The 21,633-nt window shown below is 36.4% G+C and overlaps 1 protein-coding gene across 1 annotated transcript in view; it reads left to right on the top strand.

Moving 5' to 3' along the window:
- Nucleotides 1-20,965, top strand: part of TRDN (triadin) — a 46,332-nt gene extending 25,367 nt beyond the window's left edge. The window contains exons 2-4 of the mRNA XM_040598260.1: nt 5,616-5,825; nt 18,921-19,058; nt 20,916-20,965. Coding sequence (XP_040454194.1) covers nt 5,616-5,825; nt 18,921-19,058; nt 20,916-20,965 — 398 coding nt within the window. The remainder of the gene's footprint in view (nt 1-5,615; nt 5,826-18,920; nt 19,059-20,915) is intronic.
- The last annotated feature ends 668 nt before the right edge of the window (nt 20,966-21,633 follow it).

Raw genomic sequence — 21,633 nt, forward strand, 5'->3', positions numbered from 1 at the left:
TCTGTTCAGCATTTTGTTCCTACATAGATGTACAAAGGAGCCAAAAAGCATGAGTCCAGTGAAGAGCTATTAACCACAGCAGAAATTCTGTCTTTTCCTTTCAATTTGTATAAGCAAACAGCGCAAAAACCATAATGGAGAGATAAAAACAGGAGGGTGTCACAGCACAAACAAACTAGCCAGCTGCAACAAGGTCTTTTACCATCTCATACCAACAAACTTTTCATGCCAGTCCCTCTGCTGCCTTCTCCTCAGCCAGGGCATATGTTCCCTCCCTTCTCTCTGCTTCTTCATCCTCTCCCCTTCTCTTCCTCAGCTGCTCTCTCTTCATTGGCTCTCAACCACTTAACTTAACCAGCCACACCTGCAACCCATCTACATCAGCCAACCCACCACCCCTGATGCCAGCCCACAGCTGTATATTATCAATGCTAATTAACCCAGCTTCATTCCTCTACAGGAGGGCATCACAGCTAGGCATAAGTATTACTTGAACAACAACAGGCATAGGTGTAGTCTTCTCTTGAGGTAGAAATAATTTTCCTTGCATGGGAAAGGGGTGATTTTGTGAGAGCTGCAGAAGTCTGTGGACTCACTAAGGGCAATGTGTTCAGTTTGAAAAAATTCAGCAGATGATCGTATAACCATTGCCCAGTCCTTCGCTGAAGAATTCTAATCCCTTTTCCTCTCCTCCCTGTGGTACCCTCCTTACCATAGGCTGACTCCTGCCTGCCTAATCACAACGGTGGTGGATTGATAAGGTCATCAGGTTAAAGCCCAAGGCTCGAGCCAGTGCTTAACGCACAGTGTCGATTTACGCAGTCATTCTTTCTCTTTTCTGCTCCCTTAATTAGTATTTAAATATTCCAAGTGAAGTGGAATAGGTCGAACAGGAGCCATTAATGACCTGAATCCAGAATACTCTATAGCCTATTTATTGGAGTGTTCATCTGGGGAGTCAAACGGGCAAGTCAAAATCTACCAGCTCTCTTATTTAGACCAGACTGCACTGAACCTTCTCACATCCCAACTGAATTGCCCTAGCAACAATATTATTATTTAAAAGGGAACCACTTTTTTTAGTAGCATGACTAGCCCCCTGTTTTTAATATGCCCATCCTTAAAAAGGCATTGCACACAAAATATTTTGCTTGATATTTCTTTGTGTGCTATTGCCAGAATGAGGACTTACAAATAAAATAACTGAAATAGCATAAATACAGACAATTTTTTTTTACATTTTTAATGAGTCTCAATGGATTAGGGGTATTTTTTGTTTCTGTTTATGTTTTTTGTTTTGTTTTTGTTCTGGGGCAGTGGAAGGTATAGCTGCTGAACTGTAAAATCAAATGCCTATCCTTAACCATGGACTCTTATGTTTATCATGCCTTAAGGAGAGCTCAACTCACAAATACAAAGGGTATTTTATCTAAGCTTCCAGGACTACAAGCTCACTCTGGACTCCAAAAGTCACACGGCGTTCTCCTCAAAGTTGTCACCAAATGTCAAGGTTTATTTATACTTATGAGAGTTTATGGGTCTTCAGATTGTATCCTAAATGACAACTCTGAAACCAGAGGAATAGTTAGAATCTCAAAGTTTTAGCTGTTTGGAATTTAGCAAATCAATCTGTTGATGTAAAGCTGACATTTGTGACCTGATGGGGTAGTTCTGTGTGTGTGAGAAATTGTGATATAGAGTCAGAGATATATATCCTTGCAGTGATCTTTTTATAGAAATGTATATATAATTTTTTTTAAGTTCCTATCCTCATTGAAAATCAATAGCAATCACAACCCAAAGTGCCAGGAGGCTTTAGCAGACGCGGTGGTGGATTAAAATTGGATGGCTGAAATTGTAACAGCCTTCAGCTGCACCTTACACTCTTGTGATGGATGTTGCCTTCCCCAAAGCAGGGACAACTGATCTGCTCATAAATGTCCTGATATGTTGCAGTGTTCATCTAAAGTAAACTGACTTGGATTCTGGATGGCTGTAATACAGACAGTGAAATTTGTCTTGGGAGAGAAAATGTGTATTATATGGGTGACAAGGATGTCTGGAGAAGTTCAGCAATCTGATTTTAACCTGTTGCTGAATGACCCCTGTCAATTGTAAAAGTACAAATCAATAGGCTCCATCAGGTGATTTCAAAGCACCAGAAATGCCTCTCTCTCATTCCCCCACGGGGCACCTGAAGCCCCTGACCTCTTGGACAAGAACTCTGCTTAAGTCTGGCACTTTTCTGAGAAAAAGGACATTTGCTGCTGGCTGAACTGATGGAAACACTGCTCATGTGTAGGTCCTCTCTTTCTCTACTGGTCTAGCTGTGTAAATAGCATCACTGAAGGTCTGGGGAGGAGGTTAACACTGGGAGGAGTGGACAAAAATGCACACAATACCTGGGCAATGCAAAGCAAGGAACAAGCAGAGAAAAGCATCAGGATAACACCATGGGTACTGCAATAACAGTACAGATGTAAGGGGGAGGGCAATTGTCTTGATGTTGTTGTCTCTTCTTTCTGGATTCATGACATCACAATGGTATCAATATACAATCCACTCCATGTGAGATTATGTAGTAGCAAATGATGTCTTTCTCATGAATCCTCAGATAATCTCCTCCAGCCAGTTTTGTTTATAATTGGTATCTATGGACATAAAAATCTATTTTCTATTTTCAGTGGTTTATGATATCCTGTCTGGGTTCTTCCTAGTGGTTCAGAAGTTATTGTTCTGTAGATGATGCCTGCCAGTCCTGTGAGGATGTCTCTGATATCATAAAGCATCTACACCAACATGGGAGACCTTTCTTAGGCACCTCAGTGATACTGCAAGGACCTGCATGGGCAACCTCTAGCAGTATAACAGCATTTTTCTTAGCATGACTTCCAGTCAGATTTGGATCAATAGGTGTTCTCTCCCACTTAAATGAATGTAACAGTGGTGATTTTGTTATATAACATACCAAGTTTTGAAGGGGAAATCTGACCTGGCTACATCAGCAGCCAAAAGTATGTGATATATAACCTTCCACTATACTTGAGCTTTATCTCTGCAGCAGTGCTCAGATTGACAAGTTGTTGGAACCTATTCTTCACCCAAGGCGGCACATAGCAGTCTGAAATTGAAAAGATAGGCATACTAAATAGGAAGGAACTATTTCTACATAGCAACAGACCTAGAGGAATGATCCTTTGGATGGCAATATGTATGTCACTCTTGATATATACACACACATAGTTTTAATTGCTTGTATTATAACTGTGCAAATATCTGTCATTAGTATGCCCTTGGAGATATGCTGTGGTACTAATCAGATTTGTCAAGATGAGACAGTACCTTTCTATTCTCTCTTACACATCATAAACTCTGACTGATATCCCTGAGGGGAAAAAATGCATAAAGTGTCATTTATGACCTGTTGCATGCGCAAATTACTTGCATTTTGTATGCTGTAGGATAACAAAATGCTATTGATTTTGAATTTGACTTTAGGAACCTCATCTTTATTGTTATTTGTCACTTGGCAGATATTTCCTCATGCTGTGAAATGTTTTATCTAAAATTTATATTTAGAGAAATTGAAGCAGCGAAGGTTTTATAAAAAAAAAGTGTATAAATTCTATCCTAGTAGATAGATGTTATTCTTAAGCAGAACATTCTATAAATAAGACTAAATTTCAAATAAGTAACAAACCCATGTAATATGCCAATCTTGTTCTGCTTATACAACTCTGCTCTGTAGCGCAGCAGCTTTCCAAGCTAGAAGCAAGGCACTGATCTGTGTCAGGGTGCTTGTGCAGAAGCAAGCTTAAAAGATAGAGCTATGGGAAGTACACACAAATGCAATGTACTACATAATAAACAAAGGAAAGATAGAATAGTTCAGGGGTACAAATTTCAACCCTCTACAGATCTGACAGATTAAAAGTTAGGGAAGCTCTGATACTGAAACTGTCCCTTCCCAGTTCTACAGGTACATGTGAGATAAGTAAAGGTCATTTCAGTATAACATTAGAGTATTGCTCTTGCTTCCTACAGAAAAAGGAACAAACTCAGCATTCATTAGCATAAGGATTAGAAGACATTATGCTATCTCTTTTTAGAGGGATAAATATATTTATCTATGGATAATATTAAGGATCTAATCCTTTCTTCATTTATTTCCTTAAGAATATCAGTATAGTGATTCTTGAACACAGGCCGCATATTTGTGATAGCAAATATCTGAAAGTCTTCAACAGCCTGGTACTTCAGCTCTAGTGATAGTTTCCAAATGCACATTTGCCATTTTCTATGTGAAAAGTGAAACTGAATCTGTTTATCTTTCTATAAAGCAGCTCTGTAACTTTCCTTACCTTCATCATCCTAGAAAATTATCAGCTTTATAGATATTATAAGCTATGACTGAAGATAAGTGATCTTAGGGTGAGAAGCCAAGGCATGAGCAAACCAGGCATCACCTGATTCCTTGAAATTTCAGACTTCTGTGTGGGCAAGGATCCCTGACATCACTGACATTAATTTAGGAGAATTAGTATCATCGACCGAACCAGGACCATATGTAACATATCTTTGAATGTTTTAACAGTATCATACAAGCAAATATTGTTAATTGAGCTAAGTGGAGATACTATGCTCTTCTACTGTTTTTTTTACTGAGGAGTTATGAACGTTTTTACTATTGTTATTGTATATACTGGAAACCAAATATCAACCAAGATTGTTTAGGTTATCACTTTCTTTTGTGAAGAAGAGTAATTTGAGAACTTTCAAATGTGGTCAGGCTTCAGCTACTATAGGTTTGGTTTGTGTCAGAATTAACATTTTTTAATACCCCAGGAAGAAGTAGATGAAGTCACTACTGTTAACTGTCTGTTAAACAGTTAACGTGTGTCAGCTGTTTACTTAGCTAATGTACATGCTTACCTTGCTACCATCTTTCTAGTACCAAACCTATGCTTTCTGGAATTAAGTGTGTTTTGGCACTGTAACTCTTGTTTCTTAGATTATTTTATTAAGTGAAAAATGTCACAAAGATATTTAAAAATCAGTTACAAGCCTCTTTGCAACTTGTAACGATACTGGACATGTAAATAATTTGTGTTTCTGTTAGATGAAATGGAGTATATATGTTCCTATTGCCATCGATACGTGTCCTTGACAGCAGAATTCCAGCCAAACCTTGAGTGGCATAGACACATTAGCTCCATTACGGTCAATGGAAGCACAGTACACTTAATCACATCACCTGAGAATCTGGCCTACAGCCCATAACAAGACAGTCCTTTGGAGAGTAATAATATTTTATGCTTTCATCAATCACTCTCCTAGGTCTGTAGCTATTCATGGCAGACTAAAAAATGTCATATTATAATCAAAAGGCTGGTCGTGGTTATTTCACCATGTTTGTTGCCAAATTAACTTTACTAAAAGTGACCCTGGTTCAGGAAAATATCCTCCAAGGAAGGACAAAAGCCTGACTTTAATGCTGCAATATTTACATTGAGTTTAAATATTCTGATTACAGAGCAATTTCAAAACATTCATATTCTTGAACTTTAGGCTCCAAGTGTAACATTCTATTTCCTCTGCTTTGACTGTTTGCCTAGGGCATATGTCTACAACCACGACAATAATAGATGGTAAGAACGGATCTGTTCCCTCATCATCCATGAAAGTGGGCAAGAAATCAATTACAGAAGACCTCGTGACGACGTTCAGCTCACCAGCAGCATGGCTTCTTGTTGTTGCTCTGATTGTTACCTGGTCAGCAGTAGCTATTGTAATGTTTGACTTGGTGGATTACAAAGCCTTTGCAGGTAAAATTCAACATATTCTGTTTGACACCTTTTATATTAAAATTTAAAAATTTATTAAGGAGTGTGTATTATGTAAATATGCATGTGTCTCACCTTCTCGGAGACAGCACAGTGTCTCTTTTGAGTTTACCAAGAGAGGAGATATTGTGAGAAATGTCAGAACATATTAGTTTACACTTCGTATATCTTTATAATTAAATCTCTCCATTTTGCAGCCCATCCTCATCCTGGAAAATGCCTTTGTTTATAGTGATATAATATGTATATGAGCATGTATGGTCAGATTTCTGTTTTGCAATTTCTGTATAAAATGATTTCAAGAACAATGAAATTAATTACCAATGCACATTTTCTGAAACATATTTTAAAGTCTTTCATAGCTTCCTTGAGTATTCTGACATCTGCTAAGACAGTTCAATGACAAAAAAAAAATGCAAAACATCATTTCTAAACATTCTAACCCTAAATTCAGCTTCAAAAAACATAAGCACAGAGGAACAGTTTCTTAATATTAGCTAAGTCACACCATTGCCTTCAATACGGCAATAATTCTAGCCTAATTGAAGACTTGGCAATCTGACTGAATAAGACCGAGTTCTGGGGTGCATCTTGGTTAACGAGGACAAAGATGAAAATTAAGTGGGTGGTACAAGGACTGTGATTATAGTTAAGCAATAGGAAGAGAGGAATTGGGAATAGAAATTACCTCACTGCTGCTTGATTTTTATGAATTGTATCTGGCAATGATACATAATGAAAAAGAAAATTAATAAATTACCTATGTTTGTAAGGGGTGCATAGCATTCAGCAAGCCATTTTGGCAGAAAAAAATTGTGAAGTAAACAGCCTGCAATAACTAGGAAGCATGTATGTGAAACAGAAAATGCATGTTTAGGGTTCTTTTCTTTCTGAAGTAAGAACTCCAGCTCTAAAGCTATCACATCTGTGTCAATAATTCACTAGGAATTGAAATTCAGAGTTCAGCTCTTTCATTCAAAACAAATTGAGTTGATGTTTCAAAGTTAATTTCCTGGACTTTACTAGTTTACTGATAAATCCATAGAGTCTTGTCCTGCTATTTATCAATATTGACCTCAAGATTTACTTTAAATATTTTGTGACATAGACAGATCTTGAAAGAAACGAGCCAATCCTGTGCCAATGGATAACACAGAAGCTTCACATGTGGAGAAAACTTATCATAAACCTCTCTTAAATTTTGAGCTTCTCATCTGTTTTGTTTTCAGAAGGAAGTCACATGAGTAACATAAAGTTACTTTTGAGTGATCCTCCCAAAACAGATATCAGATTTTAATTTGGGCACCACACACTTAATGCTACAACACAGATATAAACCCAGAGAAAGAAACCACCATATTCTGCTTTTAATTTTCAGTACTAACTTGATCAATCAGTCAACTTCTTAATATATTTTCAATGAACAGTCAAGAACCAGGGCATAACTGACACTAACCTCTTAAAACTAAGCAATTCCTGAGCTGGCTGTCAGCTCACACTTTATATACTAGTCGCGGTAATGCTGAGCAATGAGAAACTGTGTTTGTCCTGGAGACTGAAGGAAAATTTCTAAGCAGATGGAAATATGATGCTCATGTTGTATTGGTTAAATAAGCTTAAATCCCACAAGCGTTGATGGAAACCGACATTTTCAGACCAGGCTGTATAAATAAAATAATATAAAAATTTAATTTGCAGGGTGAGTTCATATTTTGTGGAGATCTCTGAGAAATGACAGTTCAGTATTTTGAGTTCATGAGTTCATTTCTTTTACTTCCCTAAGATATTTCTGTTCCTAAGGATTAAGCCAGCATCTAAATTGGGTCTCAATGATAAAGGGTTAAGAGAAGGAACTGCTGTGCTCTTTCAGACTAGGATTTATTAGACTGTTTTCTGTATTTAAATAAATATAACAATGGCTACATAGCTCTTATCATGACCTTTGGGTTTCAGCTCCTGAGTTCCTACCCAGTCTGGTTTTTCCAGGTTAAACTCACTGATTTATAAAAATTCCATGGAAATAGCTGAAGATTTCACATAGGACCACCTGGCTGGCTTTATTGATACTAGCATGATTTTCACCCTCTGACAGTTTGGCCCTTTGCCTCCAGTGGAGGTAATGCCATCTTTTCATAGAGAAAGTAGAATTTGGAGCATATTTTTAAGTGACTCCTTAAATCTAAAATCCAGTGATATTTTCTCTGGCTTTGATACTGTTCTTTAGACAACCAGACATGCATAAAAAAAGTGATTTGTTATCTTCAGAACTGTGAGTTTAGTTTTGCAAGCATGATTAAAATTAATTTCCCAGTTTTCAAATGTATATGAAAGATGCCAAAAAATTATATTCTTATAAATATGTATATTTTTAAATTTATAAAACACAGGATATTGTGTATTTTTCCTTAAATAACACTTGTCCTTCATAAGTCATTCAATTCCTTTCCCATTTCTTTACCTCAAGTTTCATCAAGTTCAAGTTTAGAAAGTATGCATAGCATATGAGTAAGGCAAGCCAAGAGCTGAACTTGCTTAGTCTAGAGAACAGGAAACTGAGGGGTAACCTAGGAGCAGCCTGCAACTTTTTGAAGGGCAGATAGAAAGATGACAGAGGACTCTGACCTACAGCCTCCCACACAACACTACCACTATGTTTCTGTGCCAGAAATTACTGTCTCTGTGGCAGAGCTGCTAGCAGTGATTGTGTTGCACAGGACTGACTGCAGCATAAAACAGGAGCAGGCTGACACAGGAAACCAGGCTGGGAACTGTATTCCTTCAATTTATCTGTATAAACTTCATGTTACCTCTATGATTAGATTGCCAACCCATAGATTTTGCTTCTTGACTACTATGGTTTCATGTTCTTTTAGAAGTAAACTATCAAGTTTGGGAATTTTGACAATTTACGTAAGATGAAATATGTCCTAGAAGTAACTATATTAAAAAGAGGTGTTTGGTTTCATCCAAAAATAGATGTGGTAAATTACTTTTTGGGGGACCTTCTCTATAACATATTTGAACTGAGGGAGGATAACACTTGGATAGCTGAAGTTAGATTACATGAATTCAAGCTCCACTCATGGAAAGATTTAAGATATATTTTTTGTAAATTTACGCGGCCAGAACATGATGACTGTAAATTCTACAGTACTCTTTAGTTCTGAGAAAGTGCTGGTTATAGCATAAAATGTTGCAGAAGGACACTGTGTTATGGGTTGCATGTGTAAAACTGTGCATCCTTGGTGGTTATGTGTGTTTGTTCAGAGGTCAGAACGGAGATGGCATCTGCTAGTCAGCTTTGGCAGTGGATTTTGAGGAAAGCATGAGACAAGATTTAGATCAGTGCTGAAAGATTCAGTTCTGTTCTACATACCTGGAAGAAGGAAATTAAATTTGCAGTGTTTCACTTCAGTGTGTTATGTTCATCCCTTTGAGGAAAGAAATGAAAGCTTGCATTCCTATCATGTTGTATTGTACAACTATGAACACGACTGAAATATTTCTAATGTGGTATGAAGGTGACATGGACTACAAAAGCCTGAGATAAGAAACTACAAATCTCATAGCATATATGAATATGCAATCAGTAGCATACTGCATTGGAAGATCTCTTATACATTCTCGGTATTTTCAGAAATGCAGAAGATTAATTTTGGTTTGATGTGTGCTTAGAAAGTTTTACTACCATTCTTTGTGTTAGAAAATATACCTTGCTAATTGGCTTCATAATTCATGAATGTATTTCATGTATTTCTTGTACACATAACTGGATTATATATTTTAATTGGTAAATGTAACTAAATAATTTAAGATTATTTTAATACTGAAGATTGATTGCCCAGGAATCCAAGTTTGCTAATGGGCTAATAAAGTGTTCAGAATTCCCTGCCATCTCTGTGACCAATTACAGCTAATTAACACCACCCTAAATTCAGATCCAGAGTGTTCAGTTTTCAGAGTAAATTGATAATGATTTAGCTAGTCACCTAAAGGCCAGACTAAATCAAATCTAATGAAACCTCACCAAGTCTATGAAACCCAAAACTATCCACAAAATAATCTAAGTGAAAATACAGAACATACACAGAACACAATGAGCTTGCCATTCTATCATAACTGCTTTCACAAGAGAAAAAAGAGGAGGTTCTTTGTTGTGGATGATTCATTTTGCTCAACCATAAAGAGGCTTTTTAGAGACCTGCAACAAAGGCAGCTCTCTATGGAGATAACGCCTGTCAGTGACAGGAACGGGGAGCTAACAGGGCATGGAGGCGCAGAGCTCTCAGCTCCACAGGAAGCAGGAGGAATTTCAGTCAGATGATTTCTTTAAGGCTTTTTTTTTTTTCTTTTTTCTTTTTAAGTTAATGCCAAAATGTCTCCCCAAACTGTTGTGGGGTCTGCTGCATCAGCTTCTGACTAACACAGTCTGAAGTCACGGTTTCCAAGCCTCAGCTTGTAGTCACTCCTATTGCCATCTTGTAGCCACAGAAAGCTTTTGGCCAGCCCTGGGTAGTCAGGATGACTATTAATATTCTCCAGCAGAGAAAAAAAAAAAACCAACCAAACACACCAAAAAAAATTAGGAACCATATATTGATATGAATATCTGTATTTTGGAGAAAAAAAGGCACACAGAGGCAAAGAACAGACTCCAAACAACTTATACTGTCTAACTGACACATGGATATTTTTTTTCCCAGTCTTCTGCATGATGAAACTGTAACCTGTTAAGTGCACAGAGTTTGTTTCATCATTAGGAGATGTGGAAGTCAGCAAAATAAGGCTATTCCACTAGGTTTATTTTCTTTTTTATTCTGGGATGTCATCACACTGTAGTCATTCTGTTGGGCTCATATTCACTGGAAACTTTTAAGAACTGCAAAAAGAAGAGTGTACCTGTGTATACTCTTGTATTTTAAGACAATAGATCTGACAGTATTAAAACTGTTAACACCTTTGAACTTCTTCAGGAAAAGGAATGAACTTCTGGCTTAGTTCAAAGCACCAGCAAACTTCATAGAACAAATCATTTTGTCTTTTAGTGCAAGAGGATTTTCACAGTGTCACCAAATCAAAATACCTGGTAAAAACTTGTCCATACCTGGGAAGACTTAGGCAAAACTCCCACAGAAAAAAAGGAGTAGGATGTAAAAAAAAGATGTTGGCTGTCACTATGCTCACCTTGAAACTTATCAAAACAGTGCTATACTCTTTTGAAATACAATTTTTACTGTATTTACAGGTGTAATCCAGAGCATGAGAAACAGTTACCTCATTTCAAAGTTCTTAATTAAATTCTTAATTGAATTATATCAGACTTACACTAATACACCCAAAACCTGCAAAACAATTTTTTCACTGTCTTCCATAATGATAAAAACAATAAAAGGGATTTAAACCCAACTGCAGTTTAAAGAAGAGCTGCCCAGATAACATCTGATTTCCCATGTTTCACACTGCAGAAAATTTCACAGCTGAGTTACAGACCCCCAGAAAATTAGTTTATACTGGAAAGAATGAAAATCTAACAAGTACTGTAGTACTACAAGTACTGTGCTCATCCCAAATGGTCTAGCATATGCAAGATTATAAGTTGTGATAGATCAAACTTCATGAGGTCATGAAGTTGAAAACCTGAAATTTCAGAAACTGACTTAATGAATAGGGAAGGGTCTGAGAAGAGGAGTAAGTCTTGCATGCTTAAATGTGCTTCATGGAATACAAAACACAAACCAAATTTCTGGCCCATAATGGGATCTGTGAAATTTCTCATTTTAAACAAACAAACAAACCTGGAAATTCACTTCAGTAACAACTGCAGTAATGTAATTCTTTGGTTATTTGCTGTTGAAGAAATCAAAGTAATTCAGCTATAATGACCTATATGTAATATATTCTTTTCAGCAATAGGATATGTCTGTAACTTGTGAAAATACCTGTGCCTTATTTAACCATGTTTTTACATTGCTCTGATTCGTACTGTATTATCTCACACCTACAGCATATTGTTTTTCTTTTTAATGAGCTCCAATTTCTGCTTCATAACAGCAGCCCCACAGAGATTTAGTAACTCCTCACTTCACTCCTTAACTGCTTCCTTTAGTCAAGCAACAGCTGAGGATGTTCATTATCGCTAACGGTGTTTCTTCCTCTCTTTTATTGGCCTTTCTGGGGTTCATCCTGTTGCCATCCACTATAGCCACCTATGCACAACATTGCGATGATCCCTGTTTACCGCCTGGTAAAGATGTTCTGCCTGCAGTGTTCTGAACACGCGTGCGCGTGCGGTCTGCGGGACAGCTATAACAATGCATGGGCACAAGCGGAGTGCTCGGGTGCAGCAGCACTGCTTCCCTGCTAACCCCAACCCTGGCTGCCTGGCTAGGGCTGCAAAGAGCGTTGCAAGAGCCTCCCACTGAGTTTTACATCGTGCTTGAAAGAGATCTGTCAGCCAAGAGGCACCCTGTCAGGAGGTTCCCAGGAAATGGTGGCAAGCTGAGAGATACTCATTTTGCCCTTGCAAATGCCCTTTAAAAATGCCATTGTACAAATACTTAACAGCACTGCCTTTTTAATGTGAAGTTAATATCTGTGTTCTCAGTCAGAGAACTGAATCCTTAGAATAAGAAAAAAGTAAGTCTTCAAATTATTTTAGGTAAAATGTCTGGCTGTTGCAGAAAACACTGCCTAATTAGGGTCTGTCCCATCAAATCAGAAGCTTTCAGCTGGTATCTAATCAAGTCATACAAATTACATGTAAAGCCCATCTTAAAACTGCGTTCATGTCCATGTGTATGGTTGTATCAAAAGTACCTGAAATGACTTGATATTTTGTGACGTTCAGTGAATTTATTTTTAAATTTTGGCAAGTAGATTCTAGTTGTAACTACTTTGTCCTCAATTTGGGTAAAAAGCCTTTTGTTCACTTTCAGGCAAGGATTTCTCTATGGACTTGACCTCAGTATAATTATCTAAGGCTGATACTAGAAATAGATTTGTACTGCAGACTGTAGTCTTCATGTTTACAGTTTAAGTACCTATAAAATGGAAATTACTGGGTAATGTTGAGTCTGAGGGTGTTTTAGCATTGTTTTTATACTTATAATTCAATATACTTATAATTCAAAATTAAATTATTGTTTTTATACTTATCATCCAGTGATACACACCACAATTTGTCCTGAAGCTTAGTGCTGTAAGTATGACAAAAATGTTAGATTATGAAATAGGAAGACAAGATCTAAGGACACGTATGCTGATAAACTGGAATATTAATAACAGAAGACTTTATGTGTTTATTGAAATTTATACGTTAGATAGTACTCTTCAGAAGACCACAGAGTTAAACAAACTACTACTACTACTAACAAACTTTAAAAATATATAAAAATTTGTTTGAAAATACAGGTTTCTATATCAGTAAGGCAATATTTTACTAAAACCAGGATATGTTTTATTATCACAAACTAGTGTTACAGTTTTGTATTTTATCAAACGTGACAGAAATTCTGTCTTCATCAGCTGTACCTTGTCAGTATCAAGAATTAGATTTTATCTCATAGATCAATCTTTACACCATAATTACCATAGTTTGTAATTTAATTGCATTCAATTCACTGGAGTCAAAATATGTAATTGATGAAAATTCAACAACTATTAAGTAATTCACTGCAATTCATTAAAAAAAGAAAAGACAAAAATATTAAAATAGGTCGAATTTTGAGTATACATTTAACTATTTGACAAGCAAAAAAAGATTGATAGGAGACTACATTCCTGGCAGAGTTATTAAGACTGGAATAATGACTGAAGTGATTTGCACAGATAAATCAATTAGTCACTTTTTGTTGTGCACTTCACAGGAATAAATGACACAGACCATGAAACATAAGCAAATTTGCTTGAGGCACTACAGAAAATCATACCATGCAATTATTCAATTCCTATTTCCAATAGGCACTGTTAAAGGACCCATTATCAGTCCTGAAGAATAGAAGGTTTCTTCTGTTCGCAAAATACTGCAGTTTTACTGAAGTTGAAGTGACTTTGTCGCTTTATGAAAATTATCTTCTGTCCCAAGAACATATCCAGTGCTGATTGAAGGACTTTGGAAGCCTGTCATTGGTTGATTTCAAAGAGCTGTGTTAAATGTGTGTTATTATTTAATATTTGGTTTTATATTTATTATATTTATATTTATTTATATATTTATATATATTTATATATTATTTAAATGTAATAATATTTATTATATTAATTCTATTTTCAAATCAATTGGAGTTAAAATTGTGAGCCAAAGAGAGTTCAAAACCGAAGAAATTAATTGGTCAGAATTCTTGTCACATTTTGAATCAAATTTCTGGTTTTGTACCAATAATGCTGGTGAGCTCTAAAGAATTGTAGCAGTTCTATTTTGATGTAATGATCATGAAAGCCAGTTTTAAAATACAGAGTTTTCAGAAGTATTTAATACCTACAACACATCTGATACTACTTCCTAAAGGATTATTTTAACCAAATTTTCATATGTTTAGTACAAAAAATCCAAACAGGCTTTCAAATTTTCTTGCAGATGTCTACAACAGGCATTAAATATTCTCCAACCAAATTCAGCTGAGTTTTCCTACAATAAGCTTTTGTTGAAAGGCAGTATTAAAAATTCCTTCAATTTGACTGGTATTCTTTCTCTGTCAGATTTAACTCTAAAAATTCAGCATTTGCCAGATTTTTGGAATTAAAATTTTGAACTTCCTACTAGGGAAAAATTAAAAAAAAAAAAGAAAAGAAAAACTGTTATTCTCTTTTCTTTTGGCAGTGAAAGTGCCAGCACGAGTAGAGCTGAAGTTTTACTGAATTGAAAAACATCTCTCATATGGTACCAAGGAATAACAGACCATGACAAAACAGAATATTATAGCAAAGCATTGCTGGTAGTACAAGTGCTATCTTGGAATGCAAGTAATTTATTGAGGTGAATAGTCATATTGACCTGGAATTAATTATGAATGTAAAGTTACAAATCTAAATGCTTAGCCAAAGTGTACAATGACAATAAGGATTTAAATATGAAACACCACCACTAATAGGATTCATGTTACATACCTCAGTCATATGAAAATAAGGTGTCATGTCCATGCTAATTTTTCAGGCTTCCTTTCCTTCCTAATCAATGGAAAGGAGTGGTCATATTTGGAAATTAATTAATATAACCCTAACAAGATGTCAGAGGAAAGCAAGAGACTTGCCTTGCACAGTATGTCTTTCTGCATTGGCTTTTGAGGGAGTCTAGAAACCACTAGGTATTCAACACCTGGTTTTTGGGTACCTTTGGTTAGATAGGATAATCTGAATTTAAGATGTGATTAAATGTAATTAAAAATTCTTCAATATTAATTGCATGTTTAATCCCTGAGCTTAATCTGCTGAGTAACCATTCACTTCCTTTCCTCTCCTTCCTCCTTCGACAGACCTATTTTTCTACTACATTATCTAAGAGGAACAATTGGCTCAGTCCCTGTTTACAAGTTCAGTGAAAGTCAGAATTTCATAGCCTGTATCTATCTGAGAAACACTCTGTATTCATGAAGGCTCTTTACAATTTAATTCAAGATCCTGCCCCTTCTACTCCCAGCACAATATATTTTATATATATATTAATTATAGTTCATAATTATAGATTAGTTTAAAAATATACGTTGCATAATATATAATATATGCTAGCAAGATAAGTACAGTGTGAACTTTGTTTTAAAATTTGTGTTCTAAGGTCTGCCAAGAAATGAAAACTCGGACAGAGGACACCTAATACAGACTTGATGTGTTGAATCCAAGACTATTTAAAAAAAATCAACATACTGTACCCTTGCTGGACATCTGAAAATAATTTTTAAAAGTATTCTAAATTACATCAAAATATCAGGGTCAAAGTTTCTTATGAAAATTTGCATTCTCTCAGCTTCACCCTTGAAGCAAGAGTATGCAAATCCTCTGGAAATGGTTATCTTTCTTTGCATGTGTGTGAGGTAAATGACATCTTTCTCTACTTGTTACCCCCTGAATCGCTTTATTTCCTTTGTTTCTTGTGTGTGTTGTTCTACTAGGGGAAGAAGCTGCTATTGTCAATGTTGTGGGGAGAGCTAAAAGCATGGATTTGATCAGTAATTTTTGCTTCAGTATTGCTTGGTGTGGTGTTCTTAAACATTTTGAGTCACATCATTACTGTTAGCACTACTTTTTAAAAATGCAGGAAATACTACTGAAGTTAAACAGAAAATCTGTGCATAAGGAGACAACTTTCCAGGCCTGTGTCACTTGCATCAGACCGCAAGTGGAACTCATGCTATCTGTTTGTATACAAAATTTAATTTTGCAAATACCACTGAAGTGTTCTCTACACAGCCCTAAACTGACTTTTCTAAATTTTCTATGTTAAACAGGATTTGCAGCTTGGGCCTGTTAGTGTAGGCATGACTGGAGAATTTTGCCTCTGGACACTTAGAATTTCTAATCCCTTTTCATAGTTTGCGATGAAGATGTTATGAATTAAAGACCAAGATACGATGCTGGGGGCTCTGAGTCATCAGCAAAGATGGCTTACCTTGGGGTGGTTGGAATAATTTCCTCTGCTCTTGATCTTGCTCTTCTCTGAGCATTTCCACTGCCTGCCTGGTGGGGATGGCTCTGCTACCTGTGAAGCTGTTCTTGAACTGCTATTTGATAGACCAGTATATTAAAATAAATTTATACCAGTTCTTGTTTAGTTTACAGCTGTAGTCCCTGGGGCTGTAAAAGCCTGTGGCTGTAAAAGCAACTGAGCCATCCCTAAGCAGCCAGTGGGTAAAGGGTAGGTGGATAGCCGGGGTGGAAGTCAGGGCAGCTGTACAAAGGGAAACCGTCCCTGCTTGAGAACCAAAACCTCAGTTATGCTAAGACCCCTCTGGCCATGTCCATTCCATTAGTCCACTCAGACTCCTTAGGACTTCTAGATTAGAATAAAGTACAAATGCAATCAGGGGTCAGATTGCAGATTTAATTTTTAATAACCTAAATATAGGTATTCATTCTCCTGGTAATCACTTGAGCATTTGCGGCAAATCAGTTGAAAAAATAAAATCTCTACATCTTGGTGCATGAGGCCAATGCAAATAAATAAGGGCCTCATGATAAGCAAAGCAAATATTCCCTGTTACACTACTCGATCTTTCTGAATACAATAGTGCACAGAATAGGACACTAAATGAAGAGATCATGCATATATCTTTGCAATGATGTCATTTCATCATGGCACATAATTAATTTATTTGATGTGCCTGATTGTTCAGTAGCATATCTCTATATAATGCAATCTTCGAAATATTTCTCTGGTCTACATTATCAATAAGGACATCAAAATAATAGAAAATCAGCCCAGTCTTTTTTGTTTCAGATTGATTAGTTAAAAATAAAAGGGATTATTCAGTGATACAGTTATATTTCAAATAAAGTTACTTGCATATTTCATTACAGCACTTTTAGAAAATAACTGTTCATACTGCTGCTGTCAAAGAAGTTGCTTCAAGCCTGCACTTTGCCTGTCTGTGTAACCTGCAAGTCCATGTGAGACTACTGCTGATTACTGCTGAGATTTGGCTTGTGAGTCAGAACACTGCAACCAGAAGTAGTTCTGAAGAGACTTGTGTTTAATTTTCTACTAAAATATTTGCAAACAGAAAGATAGTGGTAAACAGAGATATGGTTCCCATCTTCATACTGTTAAATTCAGTGCATATATTTTTATTGAATCTCCTAAGAACAAGACTAGGCTAATGACTCAAATCGTATTTGTGATTTACCTTCAGTTGTCTACATTTGTGGGAAACCTTCACACGGATAAGGTGTGTGCTGTTTCAAGCACAGTGGACAGTAACACAGCCTGAAAGAGTTGCCACTGTTCCTAAGCAGTGTTTGGCACAGATTTCAAGAAAATACAAGTCTGCTGGACAGAAAGGTCAAAAGAAATACCCTGTCAGAGGCTGGATATTTCCTCTGAAATACTATGTCAGCATAAACAGGGTAGGGAGAAACTTGGTGAAATCACAATTGAAAAGCCTTTAAGGGAATACTTCTGTTACCCACTGATGGTTGCTCTTCCTGGGTGCGGATACAGTGGGGAGCAGGGGCCACATTTCCATTACAGGTCCCAGGAAGGTGGAGCACATTAGAGTGCACAACTTCCTCATTTGCCACCTTACTTGCCTACGGTAAAAGCAGTAAGACCAGAACTAGTTAAATATGGAGATGTGCACAAGTGTATGTGAAAGAAACTTGAAATAAGAGAAGAACTAGGTACAAAGGTGTACATTTTTGAACGTAGCTGTCTCTGTGCCACAGTTTGGATGTGCATTTCCCTTCATTCTGGACTTAGATTTATTTCTGGACTTAGGACTTAGGTTTATTTTGGCCCAAGTATGCACAGCTTTCTTCTTACCATCCTTTACATGTACTCCATGACAGCAGTATGACCTGTCTCTGTGGTTAAACCAGGGCTCAGCAATTTCCTCAGCCAGGACTTGTGTAGAAGAAGGAGCTCAAGGGGACATGTGACATGAGGAGTGGGACACAAGTGGCAGTGAATTCTAAACTTGCATTAAGAGGCAGAGGACCTAAGCCAGAGGGAAAAAAAAAAAAACAAACCTGGGCTGAAGGGAAGATATCTAAAAGGATTAATATTAGGTAGAATCAAATCTATGTTTATCCTTTGCCCAACCAAGCCTCAGAATAAGAGCCAGAACCTGTGAGCACAGTCTCAGACCAAATTATCCAATGGGTCCTTAATCACCCTGCGAATATTAAGTACAGTAGGATTCAATTGATACCAGTCTTGCACAGGAAGGAGAGTTGTCCTCAAACACTTTAATAATAAAAATTAACATTCACAATCTTTGTTTCTGTTAAGGGAGGTAGTATAATTAGACCTGTATAAAATGAAGATTAACTTTAATCACTGAAGGAGTTGGTTTTTGTTGTGTTGTTTTTGTTTGGGGTTGTTTGTTTTTTCTAATTTCAAACTGCTTTTGTTTTAAACTCTGCACTCAGGAAGATCTGTTAACAAGCTCAGCACAGAACCACTGAGAATCATTCATGAGACGTTGGAAGAATCCACTGATTGGCTTTATGGCTTTATTTCTTTACTGTCTGACATCGTATGGAGTGATGATGATGACAGTGATGAAGGTATTTGCAATGTAAAGACTTCTGTAACTGCTCTGACTGCTGTTTTACGTGCATTACATTGGCTTACTCAGCTTTTAACCTCACAGACAAGAAGGTCAAACAAAATGAAAAGTGAACATTGTTGCTAATAAAGCATCTACTGGCTATTCCAATCAGTAAATTGGTCTCTTTGTTAGCTTTCATCTCATGTTTAATGTACCATTACAGAAAAGCTGTCGGAATTAAATATTACCATTAGTACATCTTGAAGTAAAGAGCACTAATTATACAAGACTTCAAAGCCACAACCAAAATATGCATCAGAATATTGCTTCAGAGAACGGCAATAGTTTTTTTCTTTTAATCAGCCAGAATCTAAAGAACTCTGGTAAATATACAGGGTAGATCAAGAAACTTAGAAGTTTTTTAATTGATAGCTTGGTGACAGGACAATATATTGAAACAACAGCAACAACAAAAAAGTAGCATTTTGGCTGAACTAAGGGGATTTTGGACGGCATATTGCAAATAATTCCGTTTACTAGAAGTCATGGTTCTGCCATCATAGTAAAATTCTTCACCTGACATAATTTGATAAATGAAAGCAAGTTGCTAACATTTCAAGTTTGGTTCTGTTGTAGAATAAGTAGTTCCCTGGTGTGAGCAGAGCAGTAGTGAATCATCATGTCACTTCCTATTGGTCATTTTGACAAGTGATGAGTGTAGGAGTGACATCTTCATTTCACAGTTGTTTATTTCATGTTCTATTTGGCTATACCAGAATATAATTAAAAAGCAATTTGTACTGGATCTAACTTCTACCTGTTTGTTCATAAACTTGAGATATTAAATTTCTACCTTTTAAATGTGTGCATGAGCTTTTTATATTAGCAGCATATATGAATATTAATAGATAGACTGCTACATAGAAGCCTGTGAACTGGGCATGCTATTCAGAGATATCATTTACAACTAGAAGAAAGCCAGTCTCTCACATGGCTGAGAAACAGAAAAGGTGAAATATGGAGAGCTTGCTAAAATTTGAACAGCATTCATTCTTGTCATTTTGTGGCTTCCAAAGCACCTGCAAGCTTTCAAATACTCAGCTTGATAAGTGTTAATGCAACTAGGAAAGCTCGTAAAATACCTGACATACAAAAATTCAAGATCTGAATGCTCACTAAGTGTTTGAAAACCTCAGTCCTACCAGCCTTTGGCCCAAGTAGAATTTCATCAATATCTCCCAGGAGTGTGAAAAGGCAGTAGGCAACCTACTGCACTGTATCATAAAAAGTAAGCGCGCGTGAACTCCCTTCCCAGTGTGCACTGCAGTCAGTGCAGCTGAGGCTCTGCACTCACCACAGTCATCCAGGATAACTCCTTTAAATTCCGTGTCCAACATGGAGGTGGAATAACACACTGCAGCAGCTAAGTGCTTATATTCCACCGAGTATTTTTTGCCTTGGATTTCACTGGAAGCATTGTTAGATTTACAGTCTTGGCAATCTGCATTTGCATTTTATCATTTGGAGCTGAACCAGAACCACTGGGCCTTTCCTTAGAACATGTGAACATGTATAAAATCAAGCAAATTGTGAATTGTAGTGACAAGTTAACATCCAGAAGGACAAAGCTAGGTTTGGACGTTTCCTTGGTTACTACTGCACATTGAATTTATCTACCCTAGACCCAGCAAAACCTCTGAGGTATGAGAGATAGTTTATGAAAAATCCAAGATCTCAGAATAGAGTGCTTGCCATTTAGCATATAAAGTATATCTTTCTTTTTTTTGAACTAAAATGAGCCAACACAAAAAGATTTCTTTTTTTTTAATGATGATACCTCTTCTCTGATATTTGTCCTTTTCTCTTGGTTTAGGTGAAGTGGAACCTTCCCGGAAAAAAGGTTGGTCAGTTGCCATATTATAAAGGGCAAATACATGTCAATCATTTTAAGAATTAACTAGTATATCTGTGATATAGGTTCTGTCATTAGCTACATGTCAGTCTACTAACCTTGTAAGCTGCACTTTAACAAACTCGTCAAATAAGAAACTCAATTAATAATCCTTGCAGTAGTTTGCTGGTCTGTAAGAATCCTTGACTGTTTCATTATTATGCAGAAAACCTGGAAAATGTTCATAAAAAACAAATAGAATTACAGAAATATTATCTGTACCCTTTCCCTACATGTGGGACTCCTATTAATGTCAATGTGAGTTATATGTATGTCTGGATAGAAATAATCTTTAGAAATAATAATAGGAAAAGAACATTTAGTGAGAAATAATGGTGAGGTGTTGTAAAAATATTTTGCTTTGTACCAACACAGAACCCTAAAAGAAAGACTACTTCTGAATCTTCTGAAAAAAATTAGTTATCAGTGAATTTTTAAAGCAGACAAGAGAAGCAAGTAGGATGTATAATATAAATCTTTTCAGACACTAAAACTGTTATGCCAAAACATAAAACTTAAGTTCAACTTCTGTTAAATCAAAATGAAAAGTATTAGAAGTCTTGATGTATTGGTGATAGGCTATAAAACTTTCAAAACTAAGGTGTGTTTTTTTCTCCAAATTGAGCAAAGCTTGATAGTA

Source organism: Falco naumanni, chromosome 6, assembly GCF_017639655.2.
Source record: "Falco naumanni isolate bFalNau1 chromosome 6, bFalNau1.pat, whole genome shotgun sequence".
Lineage (NCBI taxonomy): Eukaryota > Metazoa > Chordata > Aves > Falconiformes > Falconidae > Falco > Falco naumanni.